General features: G+C 36.2%; 2 protein-coding genes across 2 annotated transcripts in view; one reads left to right on the forward strand and one right to left on the reverse strand.

The window, feature by feature from the left end:
• Positions 1-10,166, forward strand: part of LOC121373922 (tyrosine-protein kinase HTK16-like) — a 35,058-nt gene extending 24,892 nt beyond the window's left edge. The window contains exon 8 of the mRNA XM_041500782.1: positions 10,066-10,166. Within this exon, the coding sequence (XP_041356716.1) occupies positions 10,066-10,166 (101 nt within the window). The remainder of the gene's footprint in view (positions 1-10,065) is intronic.
• A 988-nt stretch (positions 10,167-11,154) lies between these two features.
• Positions 11,155-15,914, reverse strand: LOC121373997 (glutamine synthetase-like). The gene is made up of 2 exons (XM_041500900.1): positions 15,294-15,914; positions 11,155-11,211 (listed from the first exon to the last, which is right to left on the reverse strand). The coding sequence occupies exons 1-2, from the start codon at positions 15,912-15,914 to the stop codon at positions 11,155-11,157; spliced, it is 678 nt and encodes a 225-aa protein (XP_041356834.1).
• Between the last annotated feature and the right edge of the window lie 6,082 nt (positions 15,915-21,996).

Consider the following 21,996-nt stretch of genomic DNA (forward strand, 5'->3'; position numbering starts at 1 on the left):
GTATGTCAATTAATTTTAATTTAGTATTATCAGTAGTAATTATTACATTATTATTAGGTGGGGTCTTTTTTTTTTGGTGTCTTTTTGTCTTTTTATTCCCTCTCACTCCCCACAACTGCATATACATGAATAGGAATATGTAGGCTTAATATTACATCTATGCTTTGGTATAATTCTATATATGGTGCAGGTATGAATGAGTATTGTACAATTATTACTAGCAGGATTTGCAGGGCTATCAATTTCACTAATTTGCGCAAATACTGGTATTTATTGCTCTGAGTAAAGCGTAAATTTTTAGTTGAAATTGTTTGATAGATGGTTATGGTGTATTTGGGCTTCTAATTTTGGGAGACACTAGCTGTACCACACCGTTTTACTTTGATACTATCTAAAGCCCTGCCAGATACTAGTTATAGGCAAGGAGTATTTTTATAACGTATGTATGTGTAATATTCATATTCTTTTACATAATTATTCAAAACTACTTCAACATTGTGTGCACTAAAGGTGTAATTCCCCCACCCCATTTATTTATTTATTTATCCCCCCTCTCCCCTGTAATGCTACTCTTAAACAAACATATATCCCTTTTTTACCAAGTTTAAAAAAAAAAAAAATTCTCGCTCCTCTGACCTGACCCATTTGTACACAAGGTTTTCTTTAAAACATTTAGTTAATTTTTATTTAGTTTTTTTCTTTTGTGTTTTTTATTTCTTCATTATGCCAGAAGTCTTTTTTTTAAATATCATAAACATACAGTTATACAAATCCGTAAATATGCTAGGTTTTTTCTAAATTACATCATATGTATTATGGTCTGACAAGGAAACAGAAAAAAGGATAATGGGCCAATTACAAATTTTCAATGGATAATAACATTAAAATAATTTCTATGAATTGTAGAGGCTTACATGACACTTTTAAAAGGAAACAAGTATTTTAGTTCTTAAAGAATAAGAAAGCTTCAATTTATTGCCTTCAAGACGTACATTTTTGTAAAGAACTAGAACAAATTGTTAAACAACAGTGGGGTTACTCAGAATGTTATTTTAGCTCTTTCAAAACAAATGCACGAGGAACAGCAATACTGTTTAACAATAATTTTGAATTTAAAATTAAAAAAGTGTTAGAAGATAGAAATGGAAATTATTTAGCATTAAGTTTGGAAATAGATCATGAATCATGTACATTAATTAGTGTGTATGGTCCAAATTTAGATGCCCCAGAATTTTATGAAAATTTAATTAATATAATTGAAAGTCTAGACAGTAAATATGATATTATATGTGGAGATTGGAACTTGGTTCAGGACCCGATTCTGGATTTGTTTAATTATAAAACGGTTAATAATCCTAAGGCTCATGAAAAAGTTTTGGAAATGAAAGAAAATTTAGATCTTAAAGATCCATGGAGAGAAGAGAATCCAGACTTAAAGCAGTTTTCTTGGAGACAGTCCACACCATTAAAACAATTGCGCTTAGATTTCTTTTTAATATCACACAACCTATTGTCTTCACTCATTGGTACTGATATACATCCTAGTTTTAAATCAGATCACTCCCCTATTGAATTAACTATAAAAATTAATGAACTTGAAAGGGGAAAAGGTTTTTGGAAGTTTAATAATTTATTACTTGAAGATAAAGAATATGTAAACTTAATTAAAGAAACTATAATGGAAACTATCGATCAATATAAAAATATGAATGATGAGCAAAATGTAAATCCATATATAATAAATGACCAGTTATTATGGTAAAAAAATAGTTTATTCATAAAAAAAGAGAAACATTTACAGGACAAGCAGAAGGAATTGGATATTGAATTGATTCAACTAACAAAACAATTAGACGATACTGATGACGTTAGTGTTAAAAATCCTATAATAGATCATATTAAAATTTTAAATATTGAATTAGAAAATATTAGTAGTATTAAAGCTAAAGGTAATTTTGTTAGAGCAAAAGCTAGATGGATTGAAAAGGGGGAAAAACCCACTAAATACTTTCTAAAATTAGAATCAAGAAATTTTCTAACTAAATCATTTGTAGAATTAGAGACGGCTAGTGGCAATGTAACAAAGCACTTTTTTGAAAAATCATATTCTAAAAAAATAAATACTCAAATAGATTTAGAACAACTATTTCAAAATTGTGAATCTCCAAAACTAGATCCAACAACTTCCAAAAGTCTTGAAGGTGAGTTAAAATATGATGAATTACTTGCAGCATTAAAAAATATGAAGAATGAAAAAAGTCCAGGACCGGATGGATTTACAGTGGAATTTTTTTTTTTTAAATTGGAGAGACTTAAATAAATACTTAATCAACTCTTTAAATTATGCTTATAATAATGGAATGCTTTCAATTACTCAAAAACAAGGTTTGTTTATATGTATTCCTAAAATAAATAAATCTAAAAAATTATTTAAAAATTGGAGACCCATCTCATTGTTAAATGTTTCTTACAAAATAGCTTCTGCTGCAATTGCACAAAGAATAAAATTAGTTTTACCAGCTATAATAAGTGAAGAACAGAACGGTTTTTTATCTGGAAGATTTATAGGTGAAGTGACAAGATTAATATATGATATTATGAGTTACACAGAATTACATAATATCCCAGGACTACTGTTATTAATAGATTTTGAAAAAGCTTTTGACTCAGTAGACTGGAATTTTATTAATGAAGTCTTAAAATTCTTTGGCTTTAGTGAATCAATACAAATGGATTTCCATATTTCAAAGAGATAGTCAGTCTAGTGTCTTGGTTAATGGATTTGCATCATCTTTTTTTTAAATTGGAAAGAGGGTGTAGACAGGGCGATCCAATCTCCCCATATATATTTCTTCTTTGTTCAGAAATATTAGCCAAGTTATTGAAAAACAATAAAAACATAAAAGGAATGAAACTTGGAAATATAGAATATTTAATTACGCAGTTTGCTGACGATACAACAGTGATATTAGATAGAACAGAAAAAAGTCTATACCACCTTAAACACCCTTGCATTTTGTGTTCGTTTTTCAGGTCTTAAAGTAAATGTGGATAAGATTAAACTAATTTGGATTGGGTCGAAAAAACGTAGTAGATATAAGATATGTCGGGACTGGAAATTTGACTGGACAGAACAATTTACTTTATTGGGGATTAACTTTGATATTGACTTGGAAAATATGATAGAAAGTAATTTTAGGGAGAAATTTAAAGCTATTGAAACTATTTTGAACATTTGGTCTAGTAGAACTCTTACTCCATTGTGAAGAAACACAGTATTAAAATCTCTTGTTCTTGGAAAATTAAATCATTTATTTTCCTCTATTCCAAATCCACCTATTAATGGTATTCAAGAACTTCAATTTTTTTTATTTGGAAGGGTAAACCTGACAGAGTTAAACGTATACAGATGAATTATACTATTAGAGATGGAGGAATTAAAGTACCAAATATTCAAACATTCATTATGGCTCAAAAAAATTGCTTGGATTAAAAGGCTTGTTTGTATAGATTCAAAGTGGAGATCTCTTATTTTTGGTGAAGTCAATATGTTAGAAAATATTATGGAATTTGATTCTAAATATATAGAAGAAAATATTTTACCAACCGTAAAAAATATTTTTTGGAGAGATACTCTTTTATCTTGGTGCATCTATCTTAAAAAATGTAAAAATAAAATTGTTAGTGAAAATGATGTCCAGTCTCAATATATATGGTTTAATGATGACATTAAAGTAAATAATAAATCAGTGTTTTATGACAGTTGGCACAAGATAGGAATTAGATTTATAAATGATTTATTAGATGACAGTGGATTATTTATTACATTCCCACAATTTAAAAACATTTATAATCTTGAATACATTTAAAATAAAAAAAAATTAAAAGAAAGTTGCAAAATCCTATTTTTCCCTATAATAATTCGAATCTTAAGATAAGTTGTAAAGGCAGTAAACAGTTTTACAATATTTTATTGGATACGAGATTTTTAAAACATAAATTTAATTTAAAATGGAAAAAAGAATTAAATTTCAAATATGATGATGATTGGAAGACGGTAAATACAGTACCTTTTCGCTGCACAGATAGTACAGAATTAAGATGGTTTTAATACAAGATTATTCATAGGATATTGGCTACAAATAAGTTTTTACATAACATAGGATATATTGATTCACCTCTTTGCTCCTTCTGTAAACATGAAATATCAACACTAATACACCTATTTTGGGAATGTAATGACGTTAGGCATATTTGGGAACAATTAAAGCTTTGGATGCAACAAAAAACTGGTATAATAATGAACTTTACAAAATAAAATATAATTTTGGGATTTAAGACGAGTAACAATGATCCTATTAATGCTATTATATTAATAACTAAACAGTTAATATTTAAAAGTCATTTAAAGTGTCTCATCCCAGATTTTACATAGATACAAAAGGAGCTGAGTCTATATTATAATGTGACAAAAAGCGTGGCATTCTCTTGTTGCAATTATAACAAGTTTGTAAAATTCTGGTCTATATGTCACAATTTATTCAAGGTTTAATTATATATATGGAGTCAAACGTTGTTATCTCGATGTTGAAAGGAACGAACGAAATGGTCCAAGATTTGAGGTAACTGTGGATTGAGATGAAACTAGCCTGGAATAATGAGTTTACATAGATTGAGATAACGAGATCCGACTGTATAGATCTTTTTAATTTATAATGTCCATATGTTGTGGGGGGTGGACTTTTTTTTCTATATTTTGAATACTGCTTTTAGGACTGTTTAAAGACAAGACTAGTATTGATATTGTTGTTAGTATTTTGTGTATACATTTCATGGCCGTACCCTCCGGGGGGCAGGGGGGGCAGCTGCCCCCCCCCCCCCCCCCCCGAGAATCTTGTCCTTTTTTTTTTTATATATATCCAGTAATAGCATAGAAATGTTTAATCTTTATAGTATGTTAAAAATTATTTATAAAATTTAGTGCCGCCCCATGGATTTTGGTCAGGGTACGGCCCTGCATTTCACATTCATATATTTATTTATAAACATTGGATCTGTTATGTAAAGTTATTGTATTAACTGTATGATTATGAATTTAAAAAAAAAAGTTTACAACTACCTGCATTTTGTAAATAACTAGTACAAAGTTTCTAACTAACATGTCCAATTCCTAATAATACGGTCCAGCTTCAACCCTGCTGTGTATGCAATAATTTTTTGGTGTGATATATTCTTTCACCTATTAAATTTAAACTTAATATTCTGTCTTTAGAAAATTATGAGAAAAAAAAAAATATATATACCGGCCTCGGTGGCGTCATGGTAGGCCTTCGGTCTACAGGCTGGTAGGTACTGGGTTCGGATCCCAGTCGAGGCATGGATTTTTTAATCCAGATACCGACTCCAAACCCTGAGTGAGTGATCCGCAAGGCTCAGTGGGTAGGTGTAAACCACTTGCGCCGACCAGTGATCCATAACTGGTTCAACAAAGTCTATGGTTTGTGCTATCCTGCTTGTGGGAAGCGCAAATAAAAGATCCCTTGCTGCTAATTGAAAAGAGTAGCCCATGTAGTGCCGACAACGGGTTTCCTCTCAAAATCTGTGTGGTCCTTAACCATATGTCTGACGCCTTATAACCGTAAATAAAATGTGTTGAGTGCGTCGTTAAATAAAACATTTCTTTCTTTCTTTCTAAAAGCAATAATATTTAGCAATTTCAGTTTTTCAATATCTTTTTTGATGTTTCATCTCCAGATGTAAATTGTGTAACAAAATACTATGATTCCTTGCATGTATTACAAAATATAAAAAAATTGTGTTGCTAAAAATGGTCAGGTGTGTAACAATTTCGCATAACATTGCAACTGAAGGAATGAATAAATGAAGGAAATGTTTTATTTAACGATGCACTCAACACATTTTATTTTACGGTTATATGGCATCAGGCATATGGTAAAGAACAACACAGATATTGAGAGAGGTAACCTGCTGTCGCCACTTCATGGACTACTCTTTTCAATTAGTAGAAATAGTCCATGAGCCAGACCTCAACATTTTGAGTTTGAGTACCAAATTGGTGAACAGATCCAACATGGATTTTTAGTTAGTCTGATATCTGAAGTGTCCAAAATCTCTTGACTGACATTCTGGATTGGTAATTAAGTGCTATTTTAGCAGCCATTTTGACCAAAATCCCACAAATCAGTAAAATTATCATAACTCACTAGCAAAATCACCTATGGACATGCAATTTGGCTTATTTTATTCAGTTTACAATTCCGCATTAGCTCATGCATAGCTTTTAATATTTGTTTATAATGTCTTTATCAAAGGCATATAGGGAAAAGGGCATTTTTCACACTTTTTTGATGATGCATCATAAAACGTTTTTTATTATTTTAAATCAAATCATCAGAGAGATATGAGTGATCCATAAAAAAATTTATATCAAGGTTTTTGGACATGTTTTAACCAGGTAGACATATTACAGGGGCGGCATAGAGATATGGCATGGCTGTATCACTTTTGTGTGTGCGTGTGTATTATATTTGTTGTATCTGTGAAAATGTCCTTACAAGTAATTTAAAAGGCGAGTCTGGCAACCACGAGCCATACCACTATTTTTTACACTGTGCCGCCCCTGTATTATATGTACATGCATCCATTTGCAGCATAGTATGTAACAATTATTGTAATGTTACCAATCTGCTCTCTCTCTCTCTCTCTCTCTCTCTCTCTCTCTCTCTCTCTCTCTCTCTCTCTCTCTCTCTCTCTCTCTCTCTCTCTCTCTCTCTCTCTCTCTCTCTCTCTCTCTCTCTCTCTCTCCATAAATACAACCATAATGGAAGCAGCCACTATATGTGGGATTTAATAACACACACACACACACACACACACACACACACACACACACACACACACACACACACACACACACACACACACACACAGATATATATATATATATATATATATATATATATATATATATATATATATATTCCTTGTCCACAAAATGTAAGTTATAAAAACTGGAAGATTATTAGCAAGTACAGAAAGTAAGAATAAGCTTACCAGGTTCCTGGTAGAAATCTGGCAACAAAAGAGAGAGCAGCTTGGTAACATTATAATAATGATCACATCCAGTGCTGCAACCATACGCATGTAAATAAAATATGGTTACAAAATGAACTAAAACGAAAATTGGCTTCAAGGTGCTTTGATTTAAAATGGTGAAAAACGTTTGAAGATGCATCATGAAAAAAAATCCCTTTTTCCCATACATTTTCTTGATTTTGGTAAATACATTATAAAATAAATATTGAAAAATATTTATCATCTAATACAGAATTGTAAACTGCATAAAATAAGTCGAAAAGTGATAATTTTGCCGATTTCCAGGATTTGGGCCAAAATAGCACTTGGCTACCGATACAGAATGTTCGACAAGTGATTTCGGACACTTCAGATATCATACTAACTAAAAATCTATGTTGGATCTGTTCACCAATTTGGTAGTCAGATTCGGTCTGGCTCATGGACTAAAAGTGATATTTTATATGCACCATCCCACAGACAAGGTAGTACATACCACGGCCTTTGTTACACCAGTTGTGGAGCACTGGCTGTAACGAGAAATAGCTCAATGAGTCCACCGACGGGGATCGATTGTAGACCGACCGCGCATCAAGCGAACGATAGCAACTGAAAGTATAATTTCAGATAATGTGTGGACATAAGGCACAATTTAATGATTTTTGGGGTACTGGTGTTTTTATAATATCTTGTCTTCAGACCTGTTGCAAAATAAATGAACAGGTTGAATTTTGAAGACTGACAACCAGGTCCTGAAATATGAGAGTTTATGTCATTTGAAAAAAAAATTAAAGTGATGGGTTTTTTTCCAAAGGCAAACTAGTCATTTTAAAAATACCTATATCTCTCCTGCAAATCCGTGTGCTTATAATGTCTGTGTATAAATTTCTACATGTTTAATTCACCAAAATTGTCAGCTATCCTCAAAATGTAATGTCAGCAGTGTAACATACTAGTACATGCTTTGTTTGGATATTCTTTCCTTTTGTATTGTCTGATCTTTTAAGTCTTTCTCTATTCCACTGGAGTATGGTAGCCAGAAATGAAGGGACATCATAATATATTACTGCTGCATGATGTCATAGATACCCAAAAGTGTAACATTTTCAGCATCATTATAGTCGACATTTATGAAATAATTAGATAATTTTTAGAAATTGTATTATGGCATTTTCATGCAAATACAACTAATATTAGCATAATATATTAGATATAATCGCTAAAGTTATTTGTTTAATTGAAGTTATTCTGTTAAATAACTTTTGTCGTCAGTTGCAATCCTTAATTTTGCTATGCATAAAAATTATGAACTATTAATCAAATTTTATATCAGAATATAATTACTAATTACATCAAAATAGATCAAGTCTAATTTATAATTACTGAAGAAAATCATATCTGGAGTTGAATGTTACATTCCTGACATGAACTATTATTAATCCATAGCTGTGACGTCACACTGTTGAAGGTGTCGATTATTTTTCAAGAATCAACACCTGTGAAACAATGCAATTTGAATTTTTTATGAGTTCCAATCAGGGATTCGAACCCATTACTGACAGAACTGGTACATTGTAAACAAGTACACCGCTTTATCCCACGAGGACAAGCATCTGCATCATACAATGAACTTGTAATTTAAGCCTTATAAACCTGATACTAGTGATAGTAATGTACTCCGGTGGAACACGAAATCAGATGTTACACGTTTAGCACGTGCATTATGCTTAATACTAGCTATCCACTGCTGAAGTTTCTTGACCAATTCGTTCAGGTTAGGTCTGAAAGGATCCTACCGCTTTGGGTTATTAGTTTTGTAAATATTCCTTGCCATTTTAACCAATATTTTTATTAAAAAATATCAAGGCGGGTTAATTATTGTTCACGAATATACACATCCTCATACATCTTCCCAACAGTAGAGTGGTTGTAAGTGGTAGAGTTGATACAGTTTTGAGATCTCCGAAGATTTGTGCACTTCTCCAAACAACACCAATGACATCTTTAACTGACAACATTGATATTGAACCTATTGTTATTAATTTTGACAGTGAGAATTCTGACATTATTGAAGTTCATATCTGTAATGCAACGTCTCAAACGGTAATTATTCCACCACGAGCGCTGCTTTGAGAATTACACCCAGTGACTTTAGAGGATCCACCAACTCGCAGCCTATTGATGTACCAACATCGTTGCATCAAGATGGGATCGAAAACAATGAACATAGTAGGAAGGAAGTGGAACAAGGTATAAAACTTGTTCAAAAGTTTCACGTTATATTCTCCAAACACGATGAAGATCTTGGTTACTCCGGGCACGTTTGCCATAGAATTGATTTGTACAACACTACTGCATCCAAACAAAAGGCATAGACTGCTTCCTCCATCCATGTTTGAACAGGTAAAAAGTCAATTAAAACAAAAACTTTTGTCCTCTGGAGTTATTCGATGATCGCAGTCCATGAGCTTTAAATGTTGTATTGGCGAATAAGAAAGATTTCTAGCTTCTAAGAATGTGTATTGATAATAGACAGTTGAATAATGGAAACATCAAGGATTCCTACACATTGCCACGAATTGACGAACTTTTGTATTGTTTGGGAGGCATGAACTATTTTTCAGTTCTTGACATGAAAAGTGGATATCATCAGATTAAAATTGAAACCCATAAAGAACGGACCACTTTTACCGTATGGCCTCTCGGATTTTATGAGTTTAACAGGAAGCCCTTTGGGTTGTCCGATGCTCTGACAACGTCTGATGGAAACATGTCTTGATGAATTGGATCTCAACATTCGCATGATTTACTTATCAGACTTGATTATTTTCTCAAAGTCTTATGAAGAACACGTCCAGAGATTGGAGATGGTGTTTTAACGACTGCCTGGCTGCGGGTTGAAGCTTGATCCAAAGAAATGCAATCTATTCAGCCAGTAACTGAAGTATGTCGGGTATATTGTAACTGCAGATGGCATAGAAGCAGATCTGGAGAAGGTGGATAAAATCAGGCAATGGCCTATCCCCCTTAATCCAGAAGAGGTGAAGAAAGTTCTTGGATTTTCAAGTTAGTATAGACAATTTGTACCAAATATTTTGAAAATTGCGAAGTCATTAAATGTACTTATGCCAAAGTCTACTTCTAAGAAGTCAAGAAGACAAGTGTTTGATATAGTGCAGTGGAAATGGGGGAAAGAACAGGAAGAGGTGTTTGAACAATTAAAATATAGACTGTCTTCTCCATTCATTAGAATATGCAGACTACACTAAACTGTTTGAACTTCACACAGATGCTTGTGCTCAAGGTTTTGGAGCTGTGTAACACCAAAAGCAAGATGGATTTTGAATCATTGCTTATGTCAGTAGGGGAGTGAGCCGTTCTGAAAAGAATTATTCAGCTCACAAACTGGAATTTTTATGTCTAAAATGGGCAATATCAGAAAAATGTCATATCTATTTATATGAATATGATTTTATTGTGACTGATAACAATCTGTTGACTTACATATTGACTTCTGCTTGTCTTGACGCCACTGGGTATCGGTTGTTGGCTTTGTTGGCTAATTACAATTTCAGTATGAGATGTAGCCCAATCAAGGCTAATGCTGATGTGGACACTTTGTCAAGATTGCCAGAATACACAGATGACTCACAAGAAATAGAAAGTTTGTTAAAGGATTCCATTGACGCAATTTTTAAAGCTACTTGTGTTTCGAATTTAGTAGAAAGTTTGTGTTTGTCTGTTGATGTTGATGGATTTGATGATGTAAGTATCACATTACAAGTGTGAGCTGAGTGCCTGTACATGGAAACATTCCCAAAACAATGATCCAACATTTGCCACAGTAATTGGACACTTGACAAACAGAACCAGACCTGACACAAAGCAGTATGCTGGAAACCAGGAGATGATTGGACTTTTGAAGACTTGCATAAGCATGGGGTTTTGTACTGAATCACTGAAGAGGATGGTCAAACACACAAACAGTTGGTTCTTCCCAGTATATGCCGATATGTGGCTATGGCCAGAGTCTGGACAGAGTTGGAACATTGTCACTCATTAAAGACCGCTTTTTCTGGCAGGAATGATCAAAGATGCTGAGGAATATGAGGATTCCTACAAGTCAAGCACCTTTAGACAATATAGACACATCACATCCACTGGAACTTCTTTGTATGGATTTCCTGGCATTAGAGCCGTTGAAAGGATGACAACAGAATGGCTTGGTGGTTACAGGCCAGGTATACGCAGGCCTATACCACTAAGAATATGACTACTGCAGAGACATTCTTCAACAACTTTGTAGTTCACTATGGGATTCCAAAACGTATCCATTCCAGTGTGAACTATACACATATCTTGAATATAACCAAAACACCAGAACAGACAGACAGTCAGACAGATTGTATTAAGAGTCTCACTTGATATAAACATAGTACAAATCACCAGTGTAAACTAGACACGTCTCTTGAATATAACACAAACACCAGAACAGACAGACAGACAGACAGACAGACAGATTGTATTCAAGTCTCACTCGATATAAACAGGGGGCCGGACATAGCTCAGAGGTACAGCGCTTGCCTGATGCACGATCGATCTAGGATTGATTCCCGTCGGTGGACCAATTGGGTTATTTCTCGTTCCAGCCAGTGCTCCACAACTGGTGTAACAAAGGCCATGGTATGTAATGGCTACATATAAAGTTTGTTTTGTTTAATGACACCACTGGAACATATTGATCAATTAATCATCGGCTGTTGGACGTCAAACATTTGTTAATTCTGACACGTAGTCATCAGAGGAAAGCCGCTACATTTTTCCAAAGGATCAAATGCACCACAGACAGGAAAGCACATATCACGGCCTTTGTCTAGTTGTGGTGGACTGGTTGGAACGAGAAAACTCCCAATCAGTTGAATGGATCCACCCAGGTGGTTCGATCCTGCGACGCAAGCACCTCAAGCGAGCACTCAACTGACTGAGCCACATTCCGCCCTGACTACGTGCCACATGTACACATCATGCTGACTGCATCCATGGTTACTTCATAACCTATTGGGGAACATTTCCTGCATGGTACATCAGTTTATGTTCTGGCGACAAAGAATTGTGGCAGTGATGACTATTTTATTAAGAAGAACCCGTTGTAGAAATTCGTCCATCAAGTATTTTTCAGTGTTTGGGGACAAGACCAAGGGACATCATGGAACGTGATCCAAAGCAAGCTGTTGGGCTTTTGATTACTGTTGGACACGTATCTGGAGAAGGGATATTTAATTGAAGAGTGTGAATTTAAACCTGACTGGAAGCCACCTGCAACTGAGATTCAGACAGTGTACTCTAATCGACGTACTGGGTGTTGTAGCGTGATTGCAGTGCGTAGCCATGTTGCATTTGATCAATAAAAGTTTATTTTGTTTAACGACAACACTAGAGTACATTAATTTTAATAATTGGCTAGTGGATGTAACACCTTTGGTAATTTTGAGTCATCAGAGGAAACCCGCTACATTTTTCCTAACGCAGCAAGGGATCTATTGTATGCTCTATCCCACAGACATGATAGCACACACCACGGACGTTGATATACCAGCCGTGAGCCAATGGCTGCAACCAGCAATAGCCCAATGGGCCCACCGATGGGTACCGACCCTAAATCGACCGCGCATCAGATGGGAGCTTTACCACTAGACTACGTCCCGCCTTCTTGTGATATTACATGAATATGAAGCCGAGGTTTAATCCATATGCAAAGAAAGCAGATACTGCTGTAGCATGACACAGCACTTGCTTTGAAAGTAGTCCAAAAATACACCAGTTCATTATCATACCTAGTAAAGATCTTAGAAACAGGGACAGATGTTTCTCCAGTAATTACATACTTACCACCAGCACTACATCAACTAGCGCTGTCTTAAGTTATAAAATGTAATTGTAAATCATACGGTGTAGATAAAGGTTTCCAGGACTGTTATAATCCTGTGTAAAGGGCTTGCTATGAAAACCTACCATCACCACCTAATTTATACAGCATTATACTCCGTACACAGACAGACACGTGTCTGTGTGTGTGTGTGTGTGTGTGTGTGTCTGTGTGTGTGTGCGTGTGAGTGTGCGTGTGCGTGTGTGTGTGTGTGTGTGTGTGTGTGTGATGAAAATTGGATACATGAAGTTACAAGATTGTGACTACATCCACCCCCCACCCCCATCCCCCACCCCCCAAACAAAAAACCACAAAAAAAACCCCACAAAACAGTTATAATAAAATATAATTGAATAGTCAAAGCAAATAATACGTATTGTAAGCTACAGATTAAATATCCAAAACATAACTTAAATATTCAATATCTATTCGAGATACCCAAGTAGCAATATTATAGATGACATTATACACGTTCAAAAGATATATTGTCTATACTACACCTATGTCGAAGTTATTCTGATACTTACTTGGAAACTCATGGAGCAATATAACAATCACTAACGAACTATCAAATATATAGTTTCTCTTGGGTGGACCAAGAAATACACTATTTTAATATACCGGTAATAAGAGTATGATTTTCTTACACTTTCAAGAACAACTTATAAATATATAAATATACCGTGAACAGAAATGTCCAGATACTGGTCAATAGTATTCAGGTCGAGAGTAAATCTATATTTCATTTTAACTTGTTTGCATCCTTATATCCAATTAAGGTTCAAGCACGCTGTTCTGGGCACACACTTCAGTTATCTGGCTGTCTGTCCAGGACAGTGGATTAGTTGGTTAGTTGTTAGTGGTTAGTGAGAGAGAAGAGAGTGTAGTGGTCTTACACCTAACCACTGAGTCGTTAAAACGACACCACAGAGGCCGGTGTAAATCTATAGATTAAATGTCCAAAGCATAACTTGAAAATTCAAAATCTAAACAACATACCTTAGTATTAATATCATATATGAAGTTATATGTATACATGTCCTACGCCATATCGAGGTCAAAGTGATTTTACTTTAATATATTCTGTACACAAACCAGTAGCAATAGCAGATAATACGTATTGTAAGCTAACACCTTAATAGTCGGGCAGATATGTGAAAAAGATGTTCACTTCTGGCAGAAAGTGTGAAATTTCGTAAATAGGGGTATTTTGGTCTACTAAATTCACAAATTGATGGATCAAAAAAGTCTGACAGGCTGTTTAACCGCCATCTTGAATTTAAATATGGCCGCCATGACAAAATATCAATTTCTCTTATTTCGGCGTCTGAACCACATAGGACGTTGTCATTTGGTATATAGGGGTATTTTAGTTTACTAATTTGAAAAATTGATGGGTCCAAGAAGTCCGACAAACTGGTTAGCCGCCATCTTGAATTGAAATATGGCTACCATGATAAAATACCAATTGCTCATATTTCGGCTTCATAACCACATTGGTTTGCTATTTTAAAAAATCGATGGATCCAAGAAGTCTGACAAGCTGGTTAGCCGCCCTCCTGAATTTAAATATGGCCGCCATGGCAAAATATCAATTGCTCATATTTCGGCGTCTGAACCACATAGTAAGTTGGAATTCGGCATATAGGGGTAAGTTGGTTTGCTGATTTGCAAAAGTTGATGGATCCAAGAAGTCTGAGAGGCTGGTTAAGCGCCATCTTGAATTTAAACATGGCCGCCACCATGACAAAATATCAATTGCTCATATCGGCTTCTAAACCATGTAGGAGGCGGATTTTGACAGCTAATAATACATTTTCAGGAATCAAATTCAAATACGCTAAATATATTTGGGGCCATCTTGAACATCAAAATGGCTTTCATGCCTATAATATTAACTAGTTATTCCTTTAATTCTGTAATTCATCAACGATTGCGTGGAGAACTATTATTTCTGTTGATGTCAGATGTAGTGTACGATAATATAATAACCTATGTCAAATGAACGACTTTATAATGTATATCAGCACGTGACGGAATATAATGTGACGTCCAAAATCATAATCTTATAGTCTACAATTATAGCTTTCCTTTAATCAGTCGTCTTATAATCTGCAGTGGATGCAGGATAAAAATTATTATGTGCTGGTTGTATTAGTGTCCTCTTTTCAGATAATATAATAATAACCGGGACAAATATTATGCATACATTTCTATTTCCATCTGGAACCTCTTTTCGTCGATAGAAGCTTCTTGTAAAGGTTTTATTTGCCTTTTCCATTTTGAGTTGAATGAACCGATCAACGAACTGCTGACTCAACGCAGACACCATGGCTTCAACTTGCTTCAGGGCATCCAAGGCAGCCGCTAGGGATGATGGGAGATATGGAGCAGCGGGGTCGTTAGGAGGAGGACATTTTATCTTGTTGACAATACCATCAATACCAGCTGCAAGCGTTGCTGCATATACCAAATATGGGTTACATATCCCACTGGGAATTCGGTTTTCAATATAGGTGTTCTTCATGTTGTCATTTTTCACACGAAATGTTGCATTACGATTGTTTATGTCCCAGAAACACCTGCCTGGTGCCCACGGTTGGAACAGACGACGGTAGCAGTTGACTGTTGGAGAACAGAGAGCTGTCAGTGCCCCAGCGTGCTTCATCAGTCCGCCAATCCAATAGCGCGCGGTCTCCGACAAACAGTCTGCTTGTGTTGCATCATGGAAGACGTTGACTTTTGTATCCTTATTCCACAAGGAGAGATTAAAGTGTGTACCTATGCCACACTCTGTCATCTTTGATTTTAACACAAACGTCGCCATTTCGAAAACACCTTGGACGAAGCCAAAGGTCGAGTCTCGATACTTGATTCCCCACTGCGGCTTCATGACACATTATATCATACCTGGAGAATACTCAACATATAATTCACCAATTTCCATGCCAGATTCGGAGAGCTGCGTATCGAGTTCGAGTAGAAATGGTTCTACTCGTCTAAAGGTTTTGTTCATGCAGTAATCAAGCCCATCAAATAATGACGCTTTCGTCTGTCGATTTTTCAACGTGAACTCCATTTCGAATCCGGAAAATGAATCGTATCCCATGCTTTGCAGCCTCTGCCACTGTCGTTTGGCGATATATCTGGGACAGGCCTCCTGGTATTTCAGACTTGGCAACCACGCCGTTTCACAGTATAATTCGGCAACCTTGAACTTACCATTCCCAGCCCAAGGAATTGGATGTAGTATATCCAAATCAGGAACAAAACCATGTTTCCACAGGCCGTGTCTGATACTTCTTTTGGAATTACCAACTCACTTTTGTGTCCAAACATCAATGAACCTGGAAAAGATAAAATGCATCAATGTCAATAGTAATGGCAAACCTGATGGTTCTGGCCCAATTTTTCCCTTTCACTAAACATGCGCGTGGCGTCACTTTTACTTCAAAAGTGTAGGTGTATTTTCTTACATACCCATTGGTGAGAACACCATGCGTTATTTATTATAACACATACCTTGTTTACACACGTTCATGTGTTAACAATTTCAAGACATACCACTGGCTGCTCCTAGGTGATTACCAGGTCACCAATGCCATATATCCAATGAAAAATAACACGATGGAAATAGATTACACTGTGAAGTATAGTCAACCTGATAATCATGTGTCTGTGCCGCGTAAGTCAGCTACAAGTGCAAAGGGTTGTAAATATCCTTTAGTCAAAAAGATGTTAAAATTTGCTTAAAACCTGGTTTTTGAAGATATGTAATGCCAGGCGCAGACGAGCGTTTTTTAGCGCATGCGTCTTGCGTTAAAAAAACGCATCCGTACGAACGCAGTAAAACGCATCGTGTGCGACCCCTTCTGCGTTGCGTTTTTTAGCGCTGCGTCGATTTTTCAAATATCAAATATGTTTGATTTTAGACGCACAAACGAATCCGTCTCCTGCCGCATCCTTCTAAAAACGCACGTGTGCGCCTACTTGCGTCTGCGTTGCGTTCACATTTTTATATTGGCCAATCATCTGTCTATTCAGTAACATGCCTCTCATGTTATCTACGGTGGCTGCCATTCTGGACATGTCAAACGAAGTGTTATTCCAAATTCACTTTCTATGAAGTTAGGGTCTTTATAGCCATATATTACGAAAGCATATTGTGAAAATAGTGATTCAGTAAAATCACGGTATTTCGCAGCATACCACTGTATTGCAATTTATGAAAACAAAAACAAGCCAATGTCATATATCTGTGTGAAACAGCATGTAACGAAATTAAAGTTACATTCTCTGGTTACCATATTATAACATCATGTACAAATGTGAAATACAAGCTCAAATGCACTTTTAAAAAAGTGTGTGTTCGCTATGGACGGATATCGTCAAACGTATACGCTTGATTCGTCGCCTGTGCCGCCATAGTTCGGCAAAGCACAAACGACAGCCTGTTGTCAGTTTCAGTTAACACGTGCGTTTGCCGATTTCAAATTGTAGGGTTCGTCTCAAATAATTAAATGAGATATCTTGCGCTGTACGAAGAACGTTCGGTTGAGTCTTTAGTTAAAACCGGTTGGATCTTGACAACGTATTATCGACAGTCGTACCTTCCTATTTCAGAATTGATATTTTATAAAGTGTTAGTAGAAGTTTAGTTTGTATACTAGTAACACATTAATCATGTATATATTTTTAAAATAAAATATACTCAAGTAGACAATGAATGAAAGAAATGTTTTATTTAACGACGCACTCAACACATTTTATTTACGGTTATATGGCGTCAGACATATGGTAAAGGACCACACAAATATTGAGAGAGCAAACCCACTGTCGCCACTTCAGGGGCTACTCTTTTCGATTAGCAGCAAGGGATTTTTTATATGCACCATCCCACAGACAGGGTAGCACAAACCATGGCCTTTGTTGAACCAGTTATGGATCACTGGTCGGTGCAAGTGGTTAACACCTACCCATTGAGCCTTGCGGAGCACTCACTCAGGGTTTGGAGTCGGTATTTGGATTAAAAATCCCATGCCTCGACTGGGATCCGAACCCAGTACCTACCAGCCTGTAGACCGATGGCCTACCACGACGCCACCGAGGCCGGTAAAGGGTAATGTTGGGGGGGGGGGGACATCAAAGATAAAGCATATTGATTTAATAATTATCCGAACCCATACAACCGTAAATAAAATGTGTTGAGTGCGTCGTTAAATAAAACATATTCTATCCTTCCTTCCATCTGCTGTTGAATGTCTAACATTTGGTAATTTTAACATATAATCTTAAAGAGGAGTCGGGTGCATGTGCAGGGGGAGGGTATTAGAGGTCGAAACCCTTACTTGCCCAAGCTTAAAAAAATTGAAATGTATTTTTGGGGGGAACATGGCCCCATATAAACTTCGCTCAACACAGTCTGTAACCCCAACCCCGCTGAAATCCCTGCACACGCGCCTTAGAAACCTGCTACATTTTTTTTAGCAAGGGATCGTTTATATGTACCATCCCACAGACAGGATATCACATACCATGGTCTTTTTGTATACCCGCCGATGGGGATCGATCCTAGACTGACCGCGCATTTCCAAAAAACACCTTTTTAGGTCTATGTAATGAATAAAAATAACATATAGTCTTGAAAAATGTTACGTAAATCGAACACAGTACCCCACTGCGCGTGCTGTATCCTCACCGTGGTGCAGGGATGTAACAGTCTCTTTGAGAATGGCCAATACAGCACAAATTGAGTAAAAGTCAGTATCTATCTGTGATATTTGTCTTTTTGCACGGTTTTTTACACTGTTTTTGTTTAACTGTTGAATTTTTATTATTGATGTTGATCATCACTTTAGATTTGCATTTACCATAGTTTGACACCCAATAGCCGATGTATTTTTCGTGTTGGGGTGTCGTTAAACATCCATTCATTCATTCATTCGAAAACAGTACCCTCTTCCTCTACCCCTAGAGCGTTACGTAATTAGTAACACCCCCTTACATGTAACGCGTATGCCAACAGCTGGCCACTGTAAAAATTTCAAGGCAAATCCCCCACCCACCGACCCCTGGAAAGGCGTTGTACCATACCTCTATGGATATAAATATGTTTTGGAGATATGAGACGACCCCTCAATCAAGACAGTTAAATTTGTTCAAAAATTGCGAAATCTCACGTGATCTCTTGTTGGGGAATTCTATACTTGTGTTAAGCCAATGAAAACCGAACCCGTCAAAAGTGTCCCACTTTCAAAATACTGGCTTTGTTTTTGACCTGGATAAGCCAGCGTAGTGAAACCGATGCGGAGTGCGGCGTCATATATGCACCAAACGTAATTGGATTTTCTGTTCTATATGCTTAAATAATACAAAAATATTCCGGATACTGCCGCTTTAACAATTATTGGTTTCAGTGATGAATAGAACTGTGAAAACAGCCCCAACCATTAAAAATGACTAACATGTAAATGTTTCAACACAAACAATTTCCAACTGCTCATCTTTGAAACAAAGATTAGGCATGTGTAATTAATGACATTTTTAAATAGATGAAATTAAAAAATATAAATTATTGCATTCATTGTACTATTCCTAATAATAATAATTGAAACAAACAATTGTGAAATAAGAAAGATTTATATCGTAATAGTATATTGTACATAATGTTTTAAATAAAGTTTATTATGTTTTAAAATGTATTAATAAATTACATTTAATCTTTGTTATTTTTCCTAGAGTAAAGTATAAATAAAAAACGCTCGTCTGCGCCGGGCATAAGAAATAGAATAATACATTCGTGTCCGTTAGATACCATTTATCTCACAACTCGTTGTTTAAAAACATATCAAACTCGCTTTCGCTCGTTAAATACACTTTAAAACAACTCGTTGTGAGATAAATGGTATCTAACGGCCACTCATGTATTATTCTCTATGTAATACACCTCCACGTTTGGAGGAAAGGTGTAGGTGTATCGGTGAATACATCTACACTTTTAACAAAAGAAACCATGACAACGGGATCGGAAGTGGGGTAAAAACATCCGGCTATATGGAAACTGAGCCATGGAAGATTTTACTCTCTTCTGCTAACAAAAATTAGGTTTATTTAACGAAACCACTATAGCACATTGATTTATTAATAATTGGTAACTGGATGTCAAACATTTTGTAATTTTGACATTATAGTCTTAGAGAGGAAACCTACATCTTTCCATTAGCAGCGATGGATCTTTTATATGCACCATCCCAAAACGACAGGATAGCACATACCACGGCCTTTGATATACCTGTCGTAGTGCACTGGCTGGAATGAGAAATATCCCAATGGACCCACCGACGGGGATCGAACCTAGACCGACCGCGCGTCAAGTGAGCGCTTTGCCACTGGCCTACGTCCCGCCCCTCTTCTGCTAATAGTGTGAGGAAGGGGTTGGACTCTTCACATTTATGGGTCATAGTGTGATTGATATATTCCATATAGTGTTTTTATTACAAGTGTAATTACATTAAATACATTTGTCTAACCAAAATATTAGTGGTTGTATACAGTGGCGGATCGGTTGTATACAGTGGCGGATCTAAAGTGGGGTCCAGGGTCCATTTATATATAAGAAATCATATAATACTAGTCGTTATCAGGCCTGTAGGAACCCGGAGCCTGTAGGGCGGCGACGAAAATGTACCGGTTTTTTTCCTATTTAAATATGGCTTGCGGCCCGCAAAACCCACACACACTAGAGGCTGTGACTACCATTATAGATTGTGTCCCCCTCCCCACCCCCACCCCCACCCCCTCCAAGAATTTAGAAAGCGTATCAAGGCAGTGAACATGAAGACTTATTGCATCCAAAAAGTCTACAACAAAGCTAAGCATGCTGATCTCCTAAAGCTCTGTGAATTTATCCCAAGTGATTGTCGCCAATTCTATCAGCAGCTACCAGTTACTCTGTAAGACTTGTGTATGTTTCAAACTATTAACATGTTTGATAGACAATGTTTCCAAACATTTACAACACTTTTTGTGTGGATGCTGATACTATATATCACTAAGCTGTTGTGGCAAAATTGTAGTATGTGTTTTAATGTTCATTTTTGGCATCTAATAAATGTCAATACAAATCACTAATACTTTTTTCTGTAATGTCCTTCCATCATTTAATCACAATACGGCATAACATATATACAGAATAGAAATGACAATTTATGTTTTACATATTATTTTTTAATGCTCGTTTTCTCAAAATGGGAATTTTGTATATACAACATTCTTGCACTCACCCAGCGGTTTGGTAGTCAGGAATTGCCAAAAATGTACATAGGTTGGTCTCTGACTGTAATGAGAGCGTATTTATGTCCAAATGTCCGTCTAGCTCTCTTACGGTCAGAGTACTCGGCCTAGGCTAAGCCCTTCTCAAAATTGTCAGCGTTGCGAACAGGAACAATCTTCCCACGAGAAGTGCCATTGATGTCGCAAAACGTAAACTGTACATACTGGTACTTTCAGTTCTTGTCGAGACCTCTCCAATTTGTCCATGCCGAACGTTCGAATGAGGGTCAAAAAAATGTTGATCAAACAACAACGACACCGGTGATCACGGTTCACTAGTCGTTCGGTGTAAAGGATATCTCGAGTCAACCTTGTAGTTGCACAGATCAGCCGCCAACCGACCTTTCTGCAACAGACTACGATCGTATGCAACAGATTCGTAGTCGGTCAAACGTGGCTGGGCGTAGCTCGGTGGTAAATCGCTCGCTTGCTGTCTGGTCGGTCTAGTAACGATCCCCGTCGATGAAACCATTATGCTTTGTCTCATTCCAGCCTGTACACCATGACTGCTATACCAAAGGCCGTAGTATGTGCTATCCTGTATGTGGGGTGGTGCAAATTACAGATCCCTGGGATTTTCTGTCTAGGGCTATACGTCAAAATTACCAAATGTTTGACATCCAATAGCCGAGCGAGGCGAGGCG

This window comes from Gigantopelta aegis, chromosome 1 (genome assembly GCF_016097555.1).
Source record: "Gigantopelta aegis isolate Gae_Host chromosome 1, Gae_host_genome, whole genome shotgun sequence".
NCBI lineage: Eukaryota > Metazoa > Mollusca > Gastropoda > Neomphalida > Peltospiridae > Gigantopelta > Gigantopelta aegis.